General features: G+C 44.9%; 1 protein-coding gene across 3 annotated transcripts in view; it reads right to left on the reverse strand.

The window, feature by feature from the left end:
* The window catches only part of LOC138258805 (zinc finger protein 567-like), a 376,430-nt gene that overhangs the window by 156,036 nt on the left and 200,706 nt on the right, over positions 1-19,688 (reverse strand). For 2 of the 3 annotated variants that reach the window (XM_069206040.1, XM_069206039.1), the window contains one exon: positions 3,057-11,710. The exons of the other annotated variant lie outside the window; for it this stretch is intronic. In XM_069206040.1, coding sequence (XP_069062141.1) covers positions 11,019-11,710 — 692 coding nt within the window. In that variant the 3' untranslated portion in view covers positions 3,057-11,018. Of the gene's footprint in view, positions 1-3,056; positions 11,711-19,688 lie in introns of those variants that run through there. 3 annotated transcript variants of the gene reach the window in all.

The following is a 19,688-nucleotide window of genomic DNA, read 5'->3' on the forward strand; positions in this document are numbered from 1 at the left end:
AAGAGAAGAAGATACAATATCTGTTTGCATCACTCAGGGCCTTCAGCATTGGGGGTTCACATCTACCTGAGAGAGGGGGTTCACAGCCACGTGTAGACCTTTGGGTGCTGTTGTGAGGCCCGTGCCATCCTGGACATGAGGTTCTCAGGCTGCTTGCACCTCTCCGGGCCCCCAGCCTTAGGGAGCAAGCGAGCTGAGTGAGACCCTCACATGTTACAGCGTAACTTTGGTGCACCCTCAGATTGACCTCACAGACCCTAGTGGACCACACTTCCCCTGCTGGCCAGGGGTATTAAAGGCAGCTGAAGCATAGGACACTGGGTCCACTGCCATAAACAGGATACACATCAGTTGCAGGGACACTGACCCCTGAACTACGGCTCATACTGCAAGGACTGGCGTAACATTCACACCCGTAGCTCCCGTGGTGCCAAAGAGCTCCCAAGCTCCAGGGAGCCCCCTCAGCCTAGTACCCTGGCCTGAGTCCTGACAGAATCTGGAGGGGCTCTCCATGTACTTTGCAGGGATCCCCCTCAAGTTTTGTTAACCCACTGACTGAAAGGACAGGCGGCCTGCCTTAGACTTCACATATGGCCAGTGCCAATTCAGTGCGTACCCTGGCACCATAAAAAGGAAACACAACTGGCAGCTAGGAAGATGCAGTGGTTTGGAGTCAGCTTTCTGCCAAGCGCTGAGATTCTGTTTTAGGAGTTCTGAAACCATCTGCAGCCCTCCCCCTCCCACAGCTCTGAGGGCTAGTGGTCACCCATAGCCCAACACTGGGCGCCATGCACTGCTCGTCGCCCACGTAACGCTCCCCTCAGAACATTTACTTTGCCAAGATGTGCATAGACTTCTGTACGTCAGGAGGTGAGCGTCATCTTGGTCCTGAGCAGTACCCCTCCTTAACCTCATAAAACACAAATACCTCAGAAAATGTGCATCAATGGCAGCAACGTAAGCACAGATATACTTCCTGAATCTGGAATGTAGCTATCGAGTATGTATAGGAGGGCTGCTCCAGTACACCTTTATTGTAAAGCATTTTCTATAGTCTCTTTCCTAAACATGGACCGGGACAAATTGGCAGCAGATATTTTTGGCAACCTGGAGCGCACAGGGTGTGTACTGAAACCCCATGTGTCTGGCGCTCAACAAGCCACAGTGGGCTTACGAGATAAATTCTTTAGATTGGAGAAATTGAAAAAACAGGAGGTCTCCAAGTGGTGGGATGGAGCCACGTTAAAACAATATGTGAAATTGAACAGGATACCTAGGGGACTAAGATTGCATATTTTCCCTACTTTTGATGATCTGGATCCGGATTTATTGGATAGCTGGGAACAAGAACTAATTTCAAGTTTGTTAAGACTAATGAATATCCTGATAGAGAATTCAGAGAGAAAAGTTACTAGATTGTAAACGGAAATATCTGCTTTAGAGACAGAAATTAAGAGTATGAATTTAGAAGAGTCAACTGCCAAGAACTATAAGATCCTAAATGAGATTATTGACCAACATCAGAATGATAGCACACAAAGAAAAACGCGTAAGCTCAGACGTGATGAATTAGACTACAAGAACGGCAGGATATTCACATTTTCTCACAAATATGATCACCTAGTTAAAAGTAGTGAGCATGTACAAACCCAGGATGTTGGTTCCTCATCCTCTTTAAATAGCGTTTTGACTAGTAATAGTGAAATGAGTGGGATATCTAACATATCCAGACAGGATGTCACAACACAACAGGGTACTCCTTCTTTTTTAGCGGAGGTTCAAAGGATAAGACAGGGACAATGGGAAACAAATCGACGCAAGGTAGACCCCGGAAAACAAGGAAGGGCAGGAGAGGAGGAACACACAGAGGGAAGAAAGGGAATGAAGACCAGGTCATGGAACAAGGAGAAATAGGTAATATTAGTAATGGTTTGATTGACATTATCAACCTTTCTAGTATGGAACTTACAACTCATGACTTTACATTATTAAGCAGAGGTCTTGGATTCTGTCCAGGTGATTTCCAAAAGACAAAGATTGATTTCTTTAAATTTATCAGACGCTTAAAACTGAAAAAGCATTTTGCTCATCATACTGATAATAGGGAAATCAATATCCTCTCTGACAGCAGTAAGGATTACCACTCTCTGTCCATTAAGGATATTTATGATACAGCTACCTTATTGTCGATCACAGACTGCGAGCAAGATCCTACTACTATATCTCAGACTGTATAGTGGCTTAAGGACTAAATCGAGGTGGACACCTACTCTCGTTAGTGGTAATTGTATTGATACATTCTTTAAATTAGTCTGGCGTGACTTGAATATATTAGAGTCTAAGAAAAGTACTCAGCAATACATTAGGTATCACAATTTGAGCTACGAGGAGCGTACTAATTTAAGGCAATTGCAAACACGGACAGACATAATGATCAGGGAGGCTGATAAAGGTGGCAATATCGTGATCATGAATACCCCAGACTATGAACAAGAGATTTATAGACAACTTGATGATGCCACATGCTATGAGAAGATTTTTGTTGACCCTATTCCTGCACTTGCAAATAGGATCAACACATTTTTGCAGGAATGCTTGGATCAATCATTATTAAGAGAGGATGAGTACATCTACCTTTGTGTCCTCAGGCCTAGAAACCCTTGCATTTATACATTACCAAAAATTCACAAAAACCCTATTCCTCCACCGGGTAGGCCTATTGTCTCAGGTATGGGTGGCCCCACAGAGAGACTTTCGGAATATGTGGATATCTTTTTTCAGCCATTTGTAGCTAATCTGCCTTCCTATATTAAGGACACCAAGCACATATTAAGTATATTGGCAGACATTACTTGGGAATCAGGGATGACTTTAGTGACATTGGATGTTACTTCCCTCTATACGAGCATAAATCATGATTTAGGAAGGATAGCCTTGCGTCATTTCCTTCATAAGAGACCAGCGAGTCTGTATGGTCATACTGACATGCTACTGAAAATGGTGGAGTTCATTTTGAATAACAATGTTTTTTTATTCAAGAATGATTGGTACCGCCAGAGACAGGGCGTGGCCATGGGATCCAGATTTTCACCAGCTTATGCTAACCTCTTTATGGGATTCTTTGAACAGAATGTTATTTGGAGCACGGAGGGAAACACATGGAACACTGATATACTTTTTTGGGGCAGATACATAGATGATTGTTTAATGATCTGGACGGGTGACACACAGAAACTTAATGATTTCATAACCTATTTGAACACCAATGATTTTAATATTCGATTCACCTCTGAACACAGCACAACCAGCATTGCATTTTTAGATGTGGAACTTTTTATCCATGACAATAAAGTGGAGAGCCGTCTCTATAGAAAAAGCACGGCATGTAATTCCATTCTACATGCGCGGAGTGCACATCCAATACATCAGATATACTCAATACAATATGGGGAAATGGTATGGGAGAGAAGGAACTGCAGTCTAGAGAGGGACTTTGTACAATGCATAGAGGATATGGGAACTAGATTTAAATCACGAGGTTATCCTCCTCATGTCATTGACAAAGCACGTGATAGGGTAATGCGCCTGAAAAGGACTGACACATTAAATCAGAAATCTAGACCAGGAGACAATAATATCCGTTGCATAGTAAATTACACGAGAACAGATGCACTACTGCGTAAATGTATGAATAGACACTGGCATGTACTTTACATTTCGTAGGGGTAGGACCCTCAAGAACATGTTGTGCCCCAGCTATTGCATTAGACACCAACAGGTGTTGTAATAAAGGTTTTTACAAATGTGGACACTGCGGTATGTGCAAATGGGCTAAATCAGGCATTTCTACGTTTACGAGTTCTACTGCCGTCCAGTTTGATATCAGACATAAAATCACATGTGACAGTAATTTTGTCATTTACATGATCACCTGTAAATGCGGTCTTTACTATGTAGGCAGCACCATTAGGTCACTCAGGATAAGAGCGAGTGAACACTTTAGGGCCCTAAGACAAGATGATGATCGATACCCCATAGTGAGTCACATGAGACATTGTTCCAAGCAGGGTCAGACACGAGGGTTTGAATTTTTCGGTTTTGACCATGTAACTAAGGATCCCAGAGGAGGGAATAGAGAGCTGGCCCTTAGGAAACGTGAGTGCTATTGGATCCTAAAACTTAGAGCGGTTGAGGAGGGTCTCAACACAAACTTTGAAATGGAATACTACCTAGGGGATTAATGTGACATCTACATTATTCAGTTACCATGATACATTTAGGTTTACGGAGATGATCATTGAATGATTATCAAAGGGTCATTGACTAAATGTTTTGGACAGAGTCTATGAATAGGGGAATCATATATACCAATTGTTTACTATGACTGTGATATATGGGATTTGCCTACAGACATTGACTAGAAGTGGATAGATTACTAATTCCTTCGATATTTCATATGTATATACTGTGTGTTTTGCTGACTGTAAAATTCAACTATTAGTATTACACGTAGATTGAGATTTATTGTTATGTAGGATATAATGATAGTCATGACACATGGGTGAAATATCCTCCTTTTAGCTACCTCATAGTGTATTAATTTTCCCTATTCTTCCTCCCCCTGTCTTGCCTTTTCTGACTCAAATATTATGTTTTGTCAATATTTTGTTTTGGTCCAGGCACTCACTTTTTCAACCATATTATGTGTCAATTTGTTATACTTTCAATATGGCGCCCATAATTATTGGCAGGCATTTGTGCAGTGCTATCATGGTATTTCAAATATGTTCTGTTACGGTTTCCTGTTAGATTGATACCCCGAGGGTTTCAAGGTAGTAATTGTAGTCTTTCTACGACGTGGTTATTGATTCTGCAATGATGCTGTAGCCCATGATTGGGCACAGTCGTGAGTATTCGTTAAGATTTCCAGACTTTATACTTCTAAGATGGCGCCCGCGCTGGGGGCTTCAGCCCTCTTTCACTTTTGAGCATTGGAGTGTCTGGGAGGACGCTATAAATAATGGTCTCCCCGGGTGCCGGTGCTCATCTTCTTATTGTATACAGGAGCGCCGCGGGAGGATAGGAACGCGGTTTTCCAATATTTTTTAATTATAGGTGAGTGAGTGGGCTGGGTTATGTTATTGTAAATATAATCTAGCAGAACGTTTAGCTTGGTGCTGGAATAACTGTAGTACTTTAAGTACTTATTTTCAGTGGGATTTACACATAACAGATTGAGCAGTACGGCATAACTTTGGCTCGGCACACTACGGGGTATGTAGGCTTTTGGCTGCATATTTTAGAGATTATTCTCGGTAATGTTGACATTCGCATGTTAGATTTGGTACTAAGTAAGGCTTAATTTGGGTTATCATTTTTATTTTAGATACCTAGATATAGTTCGATTGTTATGGGGATTCAAGTCCCTTCAACTATTGCAGAAGGTACGCCCTGTGGATCTTTAGGTTATTGCTGGCGGCACCGCATTACTTTTGGCACTCGGGGTAGTTGCAACGTTATGATTTCTTTCACTTCTCTTTTTTGATGACTTGGGACGCACTTTCTCTTGTTTTTCATTTATATCGTGTGAGGACATGCACGCGGGTGTCATGACTATCATAATGTCATTGATTTTTCGTATTTTTCTTCTTGAGATAGGTTTCTCATCACAAAAGTCACAGGGTAATTAGATGTGCAGTGGGACGAGTTCTAGTATAATCATAGTTACCATTTATATTTCTTACAGCCCTGATGAAGTCTTTGAGAATATTTGTCTCATAGGACGAAACACGTGTTGGCTGTTGTTGCATTATGGATATTGTTTTCCAAGGACGGCTTTTGTTGCCCTAATGGACATTGCATTTCAAGATTAAATTGAACCTTTGCCTACTAATCCCGGTCCGACTTATATTTGATGATTTTGAACAAAATACCAAGATCTGACACACATGGAGGACTGAACTTTTATTCATGAGTGCCCTGACATCTGTTTGTAGCTATCGCGTACTGGCCGCTGCTAGAGAGTGAGCAGCCGAAATAGCGCAACGCTCTTTCCCAAAGCTAAATACACAAGTGTATATAAATATATATGTATTTGCATGTATGCTTACTAACACCTAGCTGTAACTCGACACGTTTTTGTCACCACCACCAACTTCCCATTTTTGCTATTCACCATTTGCGATTGGATTTTTACACCTAGGTGCAGACGTACATGTCCCCACCGCCTCAAATGAGGGGGCGGAGAGTCTGCAACTGAATTTATAAGTGTGAAGTGACTTTACACCTGCCAGTGGAGCTCTCTACCACCGAGGCAGAGATCTCTCGACGGGAAAATCCAGAAAAATGTAATGACATTTATTGTTTTTAAATATTTTTTTTATTTTTTTTATGCAAAATATAAATGTAAAATTATTACAAATATTTGTTAATGTTAGTCTGAAGCTAATAAAATAAAAAGTTTCAGCAAATTACCTCTTCAAATTAAATTCTAAAATAATTTAAATATATTTATTTAATTCATGAAACTTAAAAAATTTAAAATAATTTAAGAATAAAATTTCCCACTTTCTCTAACCTTGGTATTTTTACATTTGGTAAAAAATTGTCTTTAATTCATTTAAATCTGTTTAAATAAAAGTTTAGACGTTTAATAGTTTTAATTAAGTGTATTCAATTATGAAATAAAATAATTATACATAAAATGGCACTAAATACATCTATATGTATGGTATGTGTGTGTTTGTGTGTGTGTGTGTTTTTAAATGAGAAACAAATGTAATTACTTTAATACTTTCCAGCCTCTACTGATTTCAGCTGGAATGTGTTGCAATGTCACAGGGTGGCCACGAGCGGTGCTTGACTTACTCCAAAACTGGCTTGAGTACTTTTGAGTCTGGTTTGACACTTTTAGAGCTGTAGTAACATTAAAGGTGTATTTTGTGAATTGCAGTGGTCTTGCTCTTTGGTGGGGGGTGTTTGTATTCGTGGATTCTCCTTATATTTCTCTGACCCCCTCCTATTTCCTGATAATCATTCCCAATATGCCCAGCTAGTCCCGCCCCATATACTTCTGAAATGTCTACGCGGGTGTGCAGAGATCTCGGCCACCGTGGCACAGAATGCCACGCAGACAGGCAGCGGAGCGAAGGTTTGTGAATAGCATTTTGCAGTATGTGAGTAGTGTTACTACAGAATGATTTTACGACCTACAAAGCGCAGTTTATGAATCAGGCCTGAGTTACTACCCGGTACTGTGGTTTCTTACTGCATGACTAACCCTCATCAGCTCTCCATTAAGCCTTGAACTGCATTGCCTTGTTACCACAGAGAGTCACGTGCTGTAGGGGAGCACTTGGTAACTGCTTTTGGGGTCCAATAGTTTGGGGGACTTGGACAGCAGTAGTAACCAACTCAAACACTCACAGGTGGACCCCGCTACCTCTGATTGCCCTGAACCATCGCAACCAGGGCAGAAATAGCAATATTACAGGAACTAATCGACTGAGCACACGAAGCCAGCTAAACATAAGCTTGACTTATCACCTGGAAGACAAGACCTTGTCGGGATGTTGATGCCATGATAAAGGGCAAGAAACACAAATCAGCCTATGGAGGTAAACATGCAGTGACAAAATGAGTCCCATGGCTAGCCAGAGCAGAAAAGGGAAGTTTGTATGTATGTATGTATCTGAGTATGTAGGTGTGCATGTATGTATGCCTGTGTGTATGTATGTTTGTATGTATGTGTAAGGAAATGCCTCCTTGGCATGGTTACCCCCTGACTTTTTGCCTTTGCTGATGCCAAGTTATGATTTGAAAGTGTGCTGGGACCCTGCTAACCAGGCCCCAGCACCAGTGTTCTTTCCCTAAACTGTACCTTTGTCTCCACAATTGGCACAACCCTGGCACTCAGATAAGTCCCTTGTAACTGTTACCCCTGGTACCAAGGGCCCTGATGCCAGGGAAGGTCTCACAGGGATGCAGCATGTCTTATGCCACCCTGGGGACCCCTCACTCAGCATATGCACACTGCCCCACAGCTTGTGTGTGCTGGTGGGTAGAAAAAGACTAAGTCGACATGGCACTCCCCTCAGAGTGCCATGCCCACCTCACGCTGGCTGTGGCATAGGTAAGTCACCCCTCTAGCAGGCCTTACAGCCCTAAGGCAGGGTGCACTATACCACAGGTGAGGGCATAGGTGCATGAGCACTATGCCCCTACAGTGCCTAAGCAAAACCTTAGACATTGTAAGTGCAGGGTAGCCATAAGAGTATATGGTCTGGGAGTCTGTCAAACACGAACTCCACAGTTCCATAATGGCTACACCGAAAGCTGGGAAGTTTGCTATCAAACTTCTCAGCACAATAAATGCACACTAATGCCAGTGGGCACTTTATTGTAAAATACACCCAGAGGGCACCTTAGAGGTGCCCCCTGAAAACATACCCGACTTCCAGTGTAGGCTGACTAGTTTTTGCCAGCCTGACACACACCAGACATGTTGCTGGCCACATGGGGAGAGTGCCTTTGTCACTCTGTGGCCAGGAACAAAGCCTGTACTGGGTGGAGGTGCTTCTCGCCTCCCCCTGCAGGAACTGTAACACCTGGCAGTGAGCTTCAAAGGCTCACCCCTTTTGTTACAGCGCCCCAGGGCATCCTAGCTAGTGGAGATGCCTGCCCCTCCGGCCACTGCCCCCACTTTTGGCGGCAAGGCTGGAGGACATAATTAGAAAAACAAGGAGGAGTCACCCACCAGTCAGGACAGCCCCTAAGGTGTCCTGAGCTGAGGTGACCCTTACTTTTAGTAATCCTCCATCTTGTAGAAGAAGGATTCCCCCAATAGGATTAGGGATGTGCCCCCCTCCCCACAGGGAGGTGGCACAAGGAGGGTGTAGCCACCCTCAAGGACAGTAGCCATTGGCTACTGCCCTCCCAGACCTAAACACACCCTTAAATTTAGTATTTAAGGGCACCCCAGAACCTAGGAAACTAGATTCCTGCAACCTGAAGAAGAAGGAGGACTGCTGACCTGACGCCCTGCAGAGAAGACGGAGACGACAACTGCTTTGGCCCCAGCTCTACTGGCCTGTCTCCCAACTTCGAGAAAAACTGCAACAGCGACGCATCCAACAGGGACCAGCGACCTCTGAAGCCTCATAGGACTGCCCTGCATCTAAAAGGACCAATAAGCTCCCGAGAACAGTGGCCCTGTTCAACAAACTGCAACTTTCTGCAACAAAGAAGCAACTTTAAAGACTTCACGTTTCCCGCCGGAAGCGTGAGACTTTCCACTCAGCACCCGACACCCCCAGCTCGACCTGCGTAAAACCAACACCTCAGGGAGGACTCCCCGGCGACTGCGAGCCCGTGAGTAACCAGAGACGACCCCGCTGAGCCCCCACACTGACGCCTGCAGAGGAAATCCAGAGGCTCCCCCTGACCGCGACTGCCTGTAACAAGAGACCTGACGCCTGGAACCAACACTGCACCCGCAGCCCCCAAGACCTGAAGGAACCGATCTCCAGTGCAGGAGTGACCCCCAGACGACCCTCTGCCTAGCCGAGGTGGTAGCTACCCCGAGGAGCCTCCCCCCCCCCCTGTGCCTGCCTGCATCGTTGAAGAGACCCCCGGGTCTCCCCATTGCTTTCAATACAAAACCCAATGCCTGTTTGCACTCTGCACCCGGCCTCCCCTGTGCCGCTGAGGGTGTACTTTCTGTGCCTGCTTGTGTCCCCCCCAGTGCCCTACAAACCCCCCCGGTCTGCCCTCCGAGGACGCGGGTACTTACCTTCTGGAAGACTGGAACCAGGGCACCCCTGTTTCCATTGAAGCCTATGTGTTTTGGGCACCACTTTGACCTCTGCACCTGACCTGCCCTGAGCTGCTGGTGTGGTAACTTTGGGGTTGCTCTGAACCGCCAACGGTGGGCTACCTTGGACTCAACTTTGAACCCTGTAAGTGTTTGACTTACCTGTGAACTTAACAATTACTTACCTCCCCCAGGAACGGTTGATTTTTCCACTGTGTCTACTTTTAAAATAGCTTATTGCCATTTTTGCCAAAACTGTACATGCTATTGTGATTATTCAAAGTTCCCAGAATACCTGAGTGAAATACCTTTCATTTGAAGTATTACTTGTAAATCTTGAACCTGTGGTTCTTAAAATAAACTAAGAAAATATATTTTTCTATATAAAAAACCTATTGGCCTGGAGTAAGTCTTTGAGTGTGTGTATACAACAAATGCTTAACACTACCCTCTGATAAGCCTACTGCTCGACCACACTATCACAAATAGAGCATTAGTATTATCTATTTTTGCCACTATCTTACCTCTAAGGGGAACCCTTCGACTCTGTGCACACTATTTCTTACTTTGAAATAGTACATACAGAGCCAACTTCCTACAGTATGCTTGTATGTAGGTGTGCATTTATGTACGTACTTATGCATGTATGTATGTATGCATGAAAGCATGTATGTATGCATGCATGTTTGCAGTATTTACCAGCCAAACGGCAGCCGCGCCGAAGACTTGGATACAGTCAACAATTGACAGGAGGGGTAGCTGGATTTTGGGAACAGTTTGGACTCTTTGCACCGTGATGTACTGTTCTTCATAGAAGCGTGTCTTCTGCTCTTTCCTAAAGCGGATCAGGGTTGGAGGGGTCCTGATGGACACAGGGATCATGTTCCATATTCTGAGTGCATAGATGGAAAGGGCCATATTTTACACTTCTTGGTCTGCAGTCCGATGGTGTCCTGGCTGCGGTAGGCTGACAACCACCATTGATGGTGAGCATGTAGCGGGGATGCTGGTGGTGATTGGTGTGTAAATGATGCAGCTGGTTTTAAAGATAGTGTCAGCTACCAAAGGGAGTCAATAAAGTTCCATCAGAAGTGGGACAGGTAATCTTATCAAGGGGTGTAGTTCTCTGAATTTCAAGAAGCAAAATACCATTTCCTTTCAAGCGTCCTTAAATAGACACGTAGTTTGGTGTTGACAGAGTTTCTTTTCACACTGAGGCATTTCCCACAAGCATGCCGTCTCTCATGTGCGTTTTGCGGTGCAGAAGAAGATGGTCTTTCCGATGGAAGGTTTGGTCGCAGTCCATGCAGCGGTAAGGCCTCTCTCCACTGTGGAGCCTGTAGTGCATTGTTAGATTGGACTTTACTTTGAAGGTTTTATCACATTTGCTGCACTGATATGGTCGATCACCCGTGTGTGTTCTCTGATGCCGATCGAGAGAGCTCTTCATACTGAAGCACTTCATGCATTCGAGGCACTGGTATGGTTTCTCGCCGGTGTGTGTCCTCATGTGAGTTTTAAGATTTGTGCTCTTGTTGAAGCCTTTCCCACATTCGGTGCACGTATACCATGCCTTGTTCGGAGGATTGCTTTGCTGACCTGTCCAAAGCATTTCATTTCTAGTGGGAATATCACTTTTAGTGCCTTCTCCAGATATTGGTGCTGAGTATAAACCAAGGTACGCCTGACTGCCGACAGCCCTTTCACAATGAACCCTGCTTAACTGTTCAAGACCCCAGGTGACTCCAGACCAGGGCTGCCTTCCAGAGGTCGTCCTCGGTTCAGTGTTCCTGGTAACTCTCTGTTTGCCTTTTTTGGGTGGAGCTTTCAATGGTGCTGTTGTGTCACCGCAGTTTAAGTATTCGCCTTCACTCCTTTCTGTGCTTAAATCTTCATTATCTGTTGAAGTAAGACATATATAAGTTCAATTATTCACAGGAAACCCTCAAACAAAGAACGTTTTACCCCTGGTTTAAGCCATGACTTGAAATACAGCTATTCACAGTCATTCAGTTCACATTTTTATATAGCACCGCTCTGCCTTTCAATACACGCCACATGGCTGTGGCGACAACCGCAGCGATCCAGGTCTCCTTCGATGGCGGTGACCAGGATGTCCAGTGAGAGACAAAGCAATCAACTAGAAACCTACAAATTCAGCATCCATGAGGAGTGAAAGATCCTCCTGTGTGATACAAGTGAAGAGGCTTCTCTCGAGCCTTGGTCATCCCCTGGAGGTGGAAGCCTGTTTGAGAGGAGGAATATAATTCATTCCTTAATAACATCAATCCAGTCCTGCAGTGCCGCACCTTAAAAAGGGGATCTGTACACTCCTAAATCAATTCTTGACACGTGTTTGTGATTAAAAAACAGCTGGCTTCTCTCAAAACCTATACGTGTCATATCCTTCTCTGCTATGAGCTGATGACGGACCTGCGGCCCCCAGCCCAAGACTACTAAATACTGTGGAGGTGGCCCATGTGGCGACAAAGATCAAATTAGGGTTTCTACTTCTGTGTAAAGCAGATATTGCACCTTTCCCACACCACACACAATGCTATGTTCCCCAGTATTTGTGAAAATGTAGACTCGTTTTGAATTTGAAAGACAGTAATCCACAACAAGACTCTCCTGTCCACCAAACTGACACCCCACCTGTGATGCTATTAATTGTGTTTGACCAATGACTTTGTGTTTCACCACTGCGCATATTAGGTGCTCAATGTTCACCAGTAGCACATTACATGTTGTGTTCAGTTTAGCTGCCTATTGGCTTTAACATGGAGTTAGCCATTACATTCTGTATCCAGGTCAGCTGACTATTGGCTTTAACATGGCATTAGCCATTACATTCTGTATTCAGTATAGCTGCCTATTGGCTTTGACATGGCATTAGACATTATGGCCCTCATTCTGACCTTGGCGGGCGGCGGAGGCCGCCCGCCAAAGTCCCGCCGTCAGGTTACCGTTCCGCGGTCGAAAGACCGCGGCGGTAATTCTGACATTCCCGCTGGGCTGGCGGGCGGCCGCCTTCAGGCCGCCCGCCAGCCCAGCGGGAAAGAGGCTTCCACGATGAAGCCGGCTCGGAATCGAGCCGGCGGAGTGAAAGCTGTGCGACGGGTGCAGTTGCACCCGTCGCGTATTTCACTGTCTGCCCAGCAGACAGTGAAATACATTTAGGGGCCCTCTTACGGGGGCCCCTGCAGTGCCCATGCCAATGGCATGGGCACTGCAGGGGCCTCCAGGGGCCCCGCAACCCCCCCTACCGCCATCCGGTTCCCGGCGGGCGGACCGCCGGGAACTGGATGGCGGTAGGGGGGGTCGGAATCCCCTCGGCGGCGCAGCTAGCTGCGCCGCCTTGGAGGATTCCAATGGGCGGCGGTACACTGGCGGGTGACCGCCAGTGTTGCCGGTCCGACCGCGGCTTTACCGCCGCGGTCGGAATGCCCATTGGAGCACCGCCGGCCTGTCGGCGGTGCTCCCGCGGTCCTCCAACCCGGCGGTCATGGACCGCAAGGGTTGGAATGACCACCTCTATTCTGTATTCAGTTTAGCTGCCTATTGGCTTTGACATGGCATTAGACATTACATTTGGTATTTAGGTTAGCTGCCTATTGTCTTTAACGTGGAGTTAGACATTGTAGTTGAGACATTGCAGATGAGCTGTGTTTTTCCAAACTGTGTTTTTCCACATGATAGACCAAGCTGTGTTTTTCACACCAGACCCTAGCTGATAAGAGCATGTAGATTTTGTGTTTACCTCTCAATCCAGTCTGAGAACGAGTGAGGCTCGGAGAATTGGCCACTCTCCAAGTTTCTTCGGTTCTCACACTGAGTTAGCTTTTCAGGATGGCTCTGGACTACAGCAGAGTTAGATTGAAACTATCTTGACTTCAGACAGGAACCAGACGTCAGTTGCCTGTCTCCCGTTGGGGTAGAAAATCTCTTTCTCGCAGTTGAACCGGAGTCATCAACTTGCAGACCTCAGAAAGATGAAGCTGTTATAGGCCCTACAGCCTTGCCCTACGGTGATGCAATTTTGACTTTTATGCTTTGCTTTGAAGTTATGCTATAATATAATCACATGTATTTGCTGTGTAGATTGCAACTGAGAAGTACTTTGATATATTTTGCTTTCATTGCTGCAACTACTTTTCAACGTGTGCTGCCAATCTACAAATTTTGTCTTTCAGGAACCTCGTGGTGAAGTAATAATAATAATAAATGTCTTCTTTAAACTCAGAAGTGCATTCCAGAGAGGTTCTGTAAGCTCGGTCATGAGATAAGAGCAGGAAAGCAGAACACCACCTGCTCCATTTAAAGTCGGGCAGACCAACGTTTCCGTTAGTGGACTTTCTGCACACAATGAAAATCCTGGCAGTCTCGAACAGAAAAAAAGAAAAGTAAGCCTAAAAGTCTGTGGGGCAACTCCTAGGGTCATTAGTAATTTATTTTTTAAGAACAACTCCTCCTTTGTCGTTTGTTTTTTAAAAACAAAAACAGTCTGCTGACCGGCCGCATGAACCATGGAAGCAAATCAGAAATCTTTCTGTGCCTTCAGAAGAGCCCCTGGGGACATAGAAATGTCTACTGAGTAGCCAGAGATCTCTAAGTGTGGCAAGCAGTAATCCACCCAGTAGTCAGGGATCTCTAAGTGTGCCATGCAGTAAGCCACCCAGTAGCCAGACATCTCTAAGTGTGGCAAGCAGTAATCCACCCAGTAGTCAGAGATCTCTAAGTGTGGCATGCAGTAATCCACCCAGTAGTCAGGGATTTCTAAGTGTGGCATGCAGTAATCCACCCAGTAGCCAGAGATCTCTAAGTGTGGCAAGCAGTAATCCACCCAGTAGTCAGAGATCTCTAAGTGTGCCATGCAGTAATCCACCCAGTAGTCAGAGATCTCTAACTATGGCAAGCAGTAATCCACCCAGGTGTCAGAGATCTCTAAGTGTGGCATGCAGTAATCCACCCAGTAGTCAGAGATCTCTAAATATGGCATGCAGTAATCCACTGGGGAGTTAGATATCTCTAAATATGGCAAGCAGTAATCCACCCAGTAGTCAGAGATCGCTAAGTGTGGCATGCACTAATCCACCCAGTAGTCAGAGATCTCTAAGTATGGCATGCAGTAATCCACCCAGTAGTCAGAAATGTCTAAGTGTGGCATGCAGTAATCCACCCAGTAGCCAGAGATCTCTAAGTGTGGCATGCAGTAAACCACCCAGTAGTTAGAGATCTCTAAGTGTGGCATGCACTAATCCACCAGGTAGTCAGAGATCTCTAAGTATGGCATGCAGTAATCCACCAAGTAGTCAGAGATCTCAAAGTATGGCATGCACTAATCCACCCTGTAGTCAGAGATCTCTAAGTGTGGCATGCAGTAATCCACCCAGTAGTCAGAGATCTCCAAGTGTGGCATGCAGTTATCCATCCAGTAGTCCGAGATTTCTAAGTATGGCATGCAGTAATCCACCCAGTAGTCAGAGATCTCTAAGTATGGCATGCACTAATCCACCCTGTAGTCAGAGATCTCTAAGTGTGGCATGCAGTAATTCACCCAGTAGTCAGAGATCTCTAAGTGTGGCATGCAGTAAGCCACCCAGTAGCCAGACATCTCTAAGTGTGGCAAGCAGTAATCCACCCAGTAGTCAGAGATCTCTAAGTGTGGCATGCAGTAATCCACCCAGTAGTCAGGGATTTCTAAGTGTGGCATGCAGTAATCCACCCAGTAGCCAGAGATCTCTAAGTGTGGCAAGCAGTAATCCACCCAGTAGTCAGAGATCTCTAAGTGTGCCATGCAGTAATCCACCCAGTAGTCAGAGATCTCTAACTATGGCAAGCAGTAATCCACCCAGGTGTCAGAGATCTCTAAGTGTGGCATGCAGTAATCCACCCAGTAGTCAGAGATCTCTAAATATGGCATGCAATAATCCACTGGGGAGTTAGATATCTCTAAATATGGCAAGCAGTAATCCACCCAGTAGTCAGAGATCGCTAAGTGTGGCATGCACTAATCCACCCAGTAGTCAGAGATCTCTAAGTATGGCATGCAGTAATCCACCCAGTAGTCAGAAATGTCTAAGTGTGGCATGCAGTAATCCACCCAGTTGCCAAAGATCTCTAAGTGTTGAATGCAGTAAACCACCCAGTAGTTAGAGATCTCTAAGTGTGGCATGCACTAATCCACCAGGTAGTCAGAGATCTCTAAGTATGGCATGCAGTAATCCACCAAGTAGTCAGAGATCTCAAAGTATGGCATGCACTAATCCACCCTGTAGTCAGAGATCTCTAAGTGTGGCATGCAGTAATCCACCCAGTAGTCAGAGATCTCCAAGTGTGGCATGCAGTTATCCATCCAGTAGTCCGAGATTTCTAAGTATGGCATGCAGTAATCCACCCAGTAGTCAGAGATCTCTAAGTATGGCATGCACTAATCCACCCTGTAGTCAGAGATCTCTAAGTGTGGCATGCAGTAATTCACCCAGTAGTCAGAGATCTTTAAGTGTGGCATGCAGTTATCCATCCAGTAGTCAGAGATCTCTAAGTATGGCATGCAGTAATTCACCCAGTAGTCAGAGATCCCTAAATATGGCAAGCAGTAATCCACCAGGTATTCACAGATCTCTAAATATGGCATGCAGTAATCCACCCAGTAGTCAGAAATATCGAAATGTGGCATGCAGTAATCCACCAGGTAGTCAGCGATCTCTAAATATTGCATGCAGTAATCCACTCAGTAGTCAGAGATCTCTAAGTGTGGCATGCAGTAATCCACCCAGTAGTCAGAGATCTCTAACTATGGCAAGCAGTAATCCAACCAGTAGTCAGAGATCTCTAAATATGACATGCAGTAATCCACTGGGGAGTTAGAGAGCTCTATATATGGCAAGCAGTAATCTACCCAGTAGTCAGAGATTTCTAAATATAGCATGCAATAATCCACCCAGTAGTCAGAGATCTCTAAGTGTGGCATGCTGTAATCCACCCAGTAGTCAGAGATTTCTAAATATAGCATGCAGTAATCCATCCAGTAGTCAGAGATCTCTAAGTATGGTATGCAGTAATCCACCCAGCGGTCAGAGATCTCTAAATATGGCATGCAGTAATCCACCCAGTAGTCAGAGATCTCTAAGTATGGCATGCAGTAATTCACCCGGTAGTCAGAGATCTCTAAATATGGCATGCAGTAATCCACCCATTAGTCAGAGATCTCTAAGAGTGGCATGCAGTAATCCACCCAGTAGTCAGGGATTTCTAAGTGTGGCATGCAGTAATCCACCCAGTAGTCAGAGATCTCTAAGTGTGGCATGCAGTAATCCACCCAGTAGTCAGAGATCTCTAAATATGGCATGCAGTAATCCACTGGTGAGTTAGAGATCTCTGAATATAGCAAGCAGTAATCCACCCAGTAGTCAGAGATTGCTAAGTGTGGCATGCACTAATCCACCCAGTAGTCAGAGATCTCTTAGTATGGCATGCAGTAATCCACCCAGTAGTCAGAAATGTCTAAGTGTGGCATGCAGTAATCCACCCAGTAGCCAGAGATCTCTAAGTGTGGCATGCAGTAATCCACCCAGTAGTTAGAGATCTCTAAGTGTGGCATGCAGTTATCCATCCAGTAGTCAGAGATCTGTAAGTATGACATGCAGTAATCCACCCAGTAGTCAGAGATCCCTCTAAATATGGCAAGCAGTAATCCACCCAGTAGTCAGAGATCTCTAAGTGTGGCATGCAGTTATCCATCCAGTAGTCAGAGATCTCCAAGTATGACATGCAGTAATCCACCCAGTAGTCAGAGATCCCTAAATATGGCAAGCAGTAATCCACCCAGTAGTCAGAGATCTCTAAGTGTGGCATGCAGTTATCCATCCAGTAGTCAGAGATCTCTAAGTATGACATGCAGAAATCCACGCAGTAGTCAGAGATCCCTAAATATGGCAAGCAGTAATCCACCAGGTGTTCACAGATCTCTAAATATGGCATGCAGTAATCCACCCAGTAGTCAGAGATATCTAAATGTGGCATGCAGTATTCCACCAGGTAGTCAGCGATCTCTAAATATTGCATGCAGTAATCCACTCAGTAGTCAGAGATCTCTAAGTGTGGCATGCAGTAATCCACCCAGGAGTCAGAGATCTCTAAGTGTGGCGTGCAGTAATCCACCCAGTAGTCAGAGATCCCTAAATATGGCAAGCAGTAATCCACCAGGTGTTCACAGATCTCTAAATATGGCATGCAGTAATCCACACAGTAGTCAGAGATATCTAAATGTGGCATGCAGAATTCCACCAGGTAGTCAGCGATCTCTAAATATTGCATGCAGTAATCCACTCAGTAGTCAGAGATCTCTAAGTGTGGAATGCAGTAATCCACCCAGGAGTCAGAGATCTCTAAGTGTGGCATGCAGTAATCCACCCAGTAGTCAGAGATCTCTAACTATGGCAAGCAGAAATCCACCCAGTAGTCAGAGATCTCTAAATATGGCATGCAGTAATCCACTGGGGAGTTAGAGATCTCTGTATATGGCAATCAGTAACCTACCCAGTAGTCAGAGATTTCTAAATATAGCATGCAATAATCCACCCAGTAGTCAGAGATCTCTAAGTATGGCATGCAGTAATCCACCCAGTAGTCAGAGATTTCTAAATATAGTATGCAGTAATCAATCCAGTAGTCAGAGATCTCTAAGTGTGGCATGCAGTAATCCACCCAGCGGTCAGAGATCTCTAAATATGGCATGCAGTAATCCACCCAGTAGTCAGAGATCTCTAAGTATGGCATGCAGTAATCCACCCGGTAGTCAGAGATCTATAAATATGGCATGTAGTAATCCACTGGGGAGTCAGAGATCTCTAAATATGGCAAGCAGTAATTCACCAGGTATTCAGAAATATCTAAGTATGGCATGCATTAATCCACCCAGTAGTCAGAGATCTCTAAGTATGACATGCAGTAATCCACCCAGTAGTCAGAGATCCCTAAATATGGCAAGCAGTAATCCACCCAGTAGTCAGAGATCTCTAAGTGTGGCATGCAGTTATCCATCCAGTAGTCAGAGATCTCTAAGTATGACATGCAGAAATCCACCCAGTAGTCAGAGATCCCTAAATATGGCAAGCAGTAATCCACCAGGTGTTCACAGATCTCTAAATATGGCATGCAGTAATCCACCCAGTAGTCAGAGATATCTAAATGTGGCATGCAGTATTCCACCAGGTAGTCAGCGATCTCTAAATATTGCATGGAGTAATCCACTCAGTAGTCAGAGATCTCTAAGTGTGGCATGCAGTAATCCACCCAGGAGTCAGAGATCTCTAAGTGTGGCATGCAGTAATCCACCCAGTAGTCAGAGATCCCTAAATATGGCAAGCAGTAATCCACCAGGTGTTCACAGATCTCTAAATATGGCATGCAGTAATCCACCCAGTAGTCAGAGATATCTAAATGTGGCATGCAGTATTCCACCAGGTAGTCAGCGATCTCTAAATATTGCATGCAGTAATCCACTCAGTAGTCAGAGATCTCTAAGTGTGAAATGCAGTAATCCACCCAGGAGTCAGAGATCTCTAAGTGTGGCGTGCAGTAATCCACCCAGTAGTCAGAGATCTCTAACTATGGCAAGCAGAAATCCACCCAGTAGTCAGAGATCTCTAAATATGGCATGCAGTAATACACTGGGGAGTTAGAGATCTCTGTATATGGCAATCAGTAACCTACCCAGTAGTCAGAGATTTCTAAATATAGCATGCAATAATCCACCCAGTAGTCAGAGATCTCTAAGTATGGCATGCAGTAATCCACCCAGTAGTCAGAGATTTCTAAATATAGTATGCAGTAATCCATCCAGTAGTCAGAGATCTCTAAGTGTGGCATGCAG

Source organism: Pleurodeles waltl, chromosome 9 (assembly GCF_031143425.1).
Source record: "Pleurodeles waltl isolate 20211129_DDA chromosome 9, aPleWal1.hap1.20221129, whole genome shotgun sequence".
NCBI lineage: Eukaryota > Metazoa > Chordata > Amphibia > Caudata > Salamandridae > Pleurodeles > Pleurodeles waltl.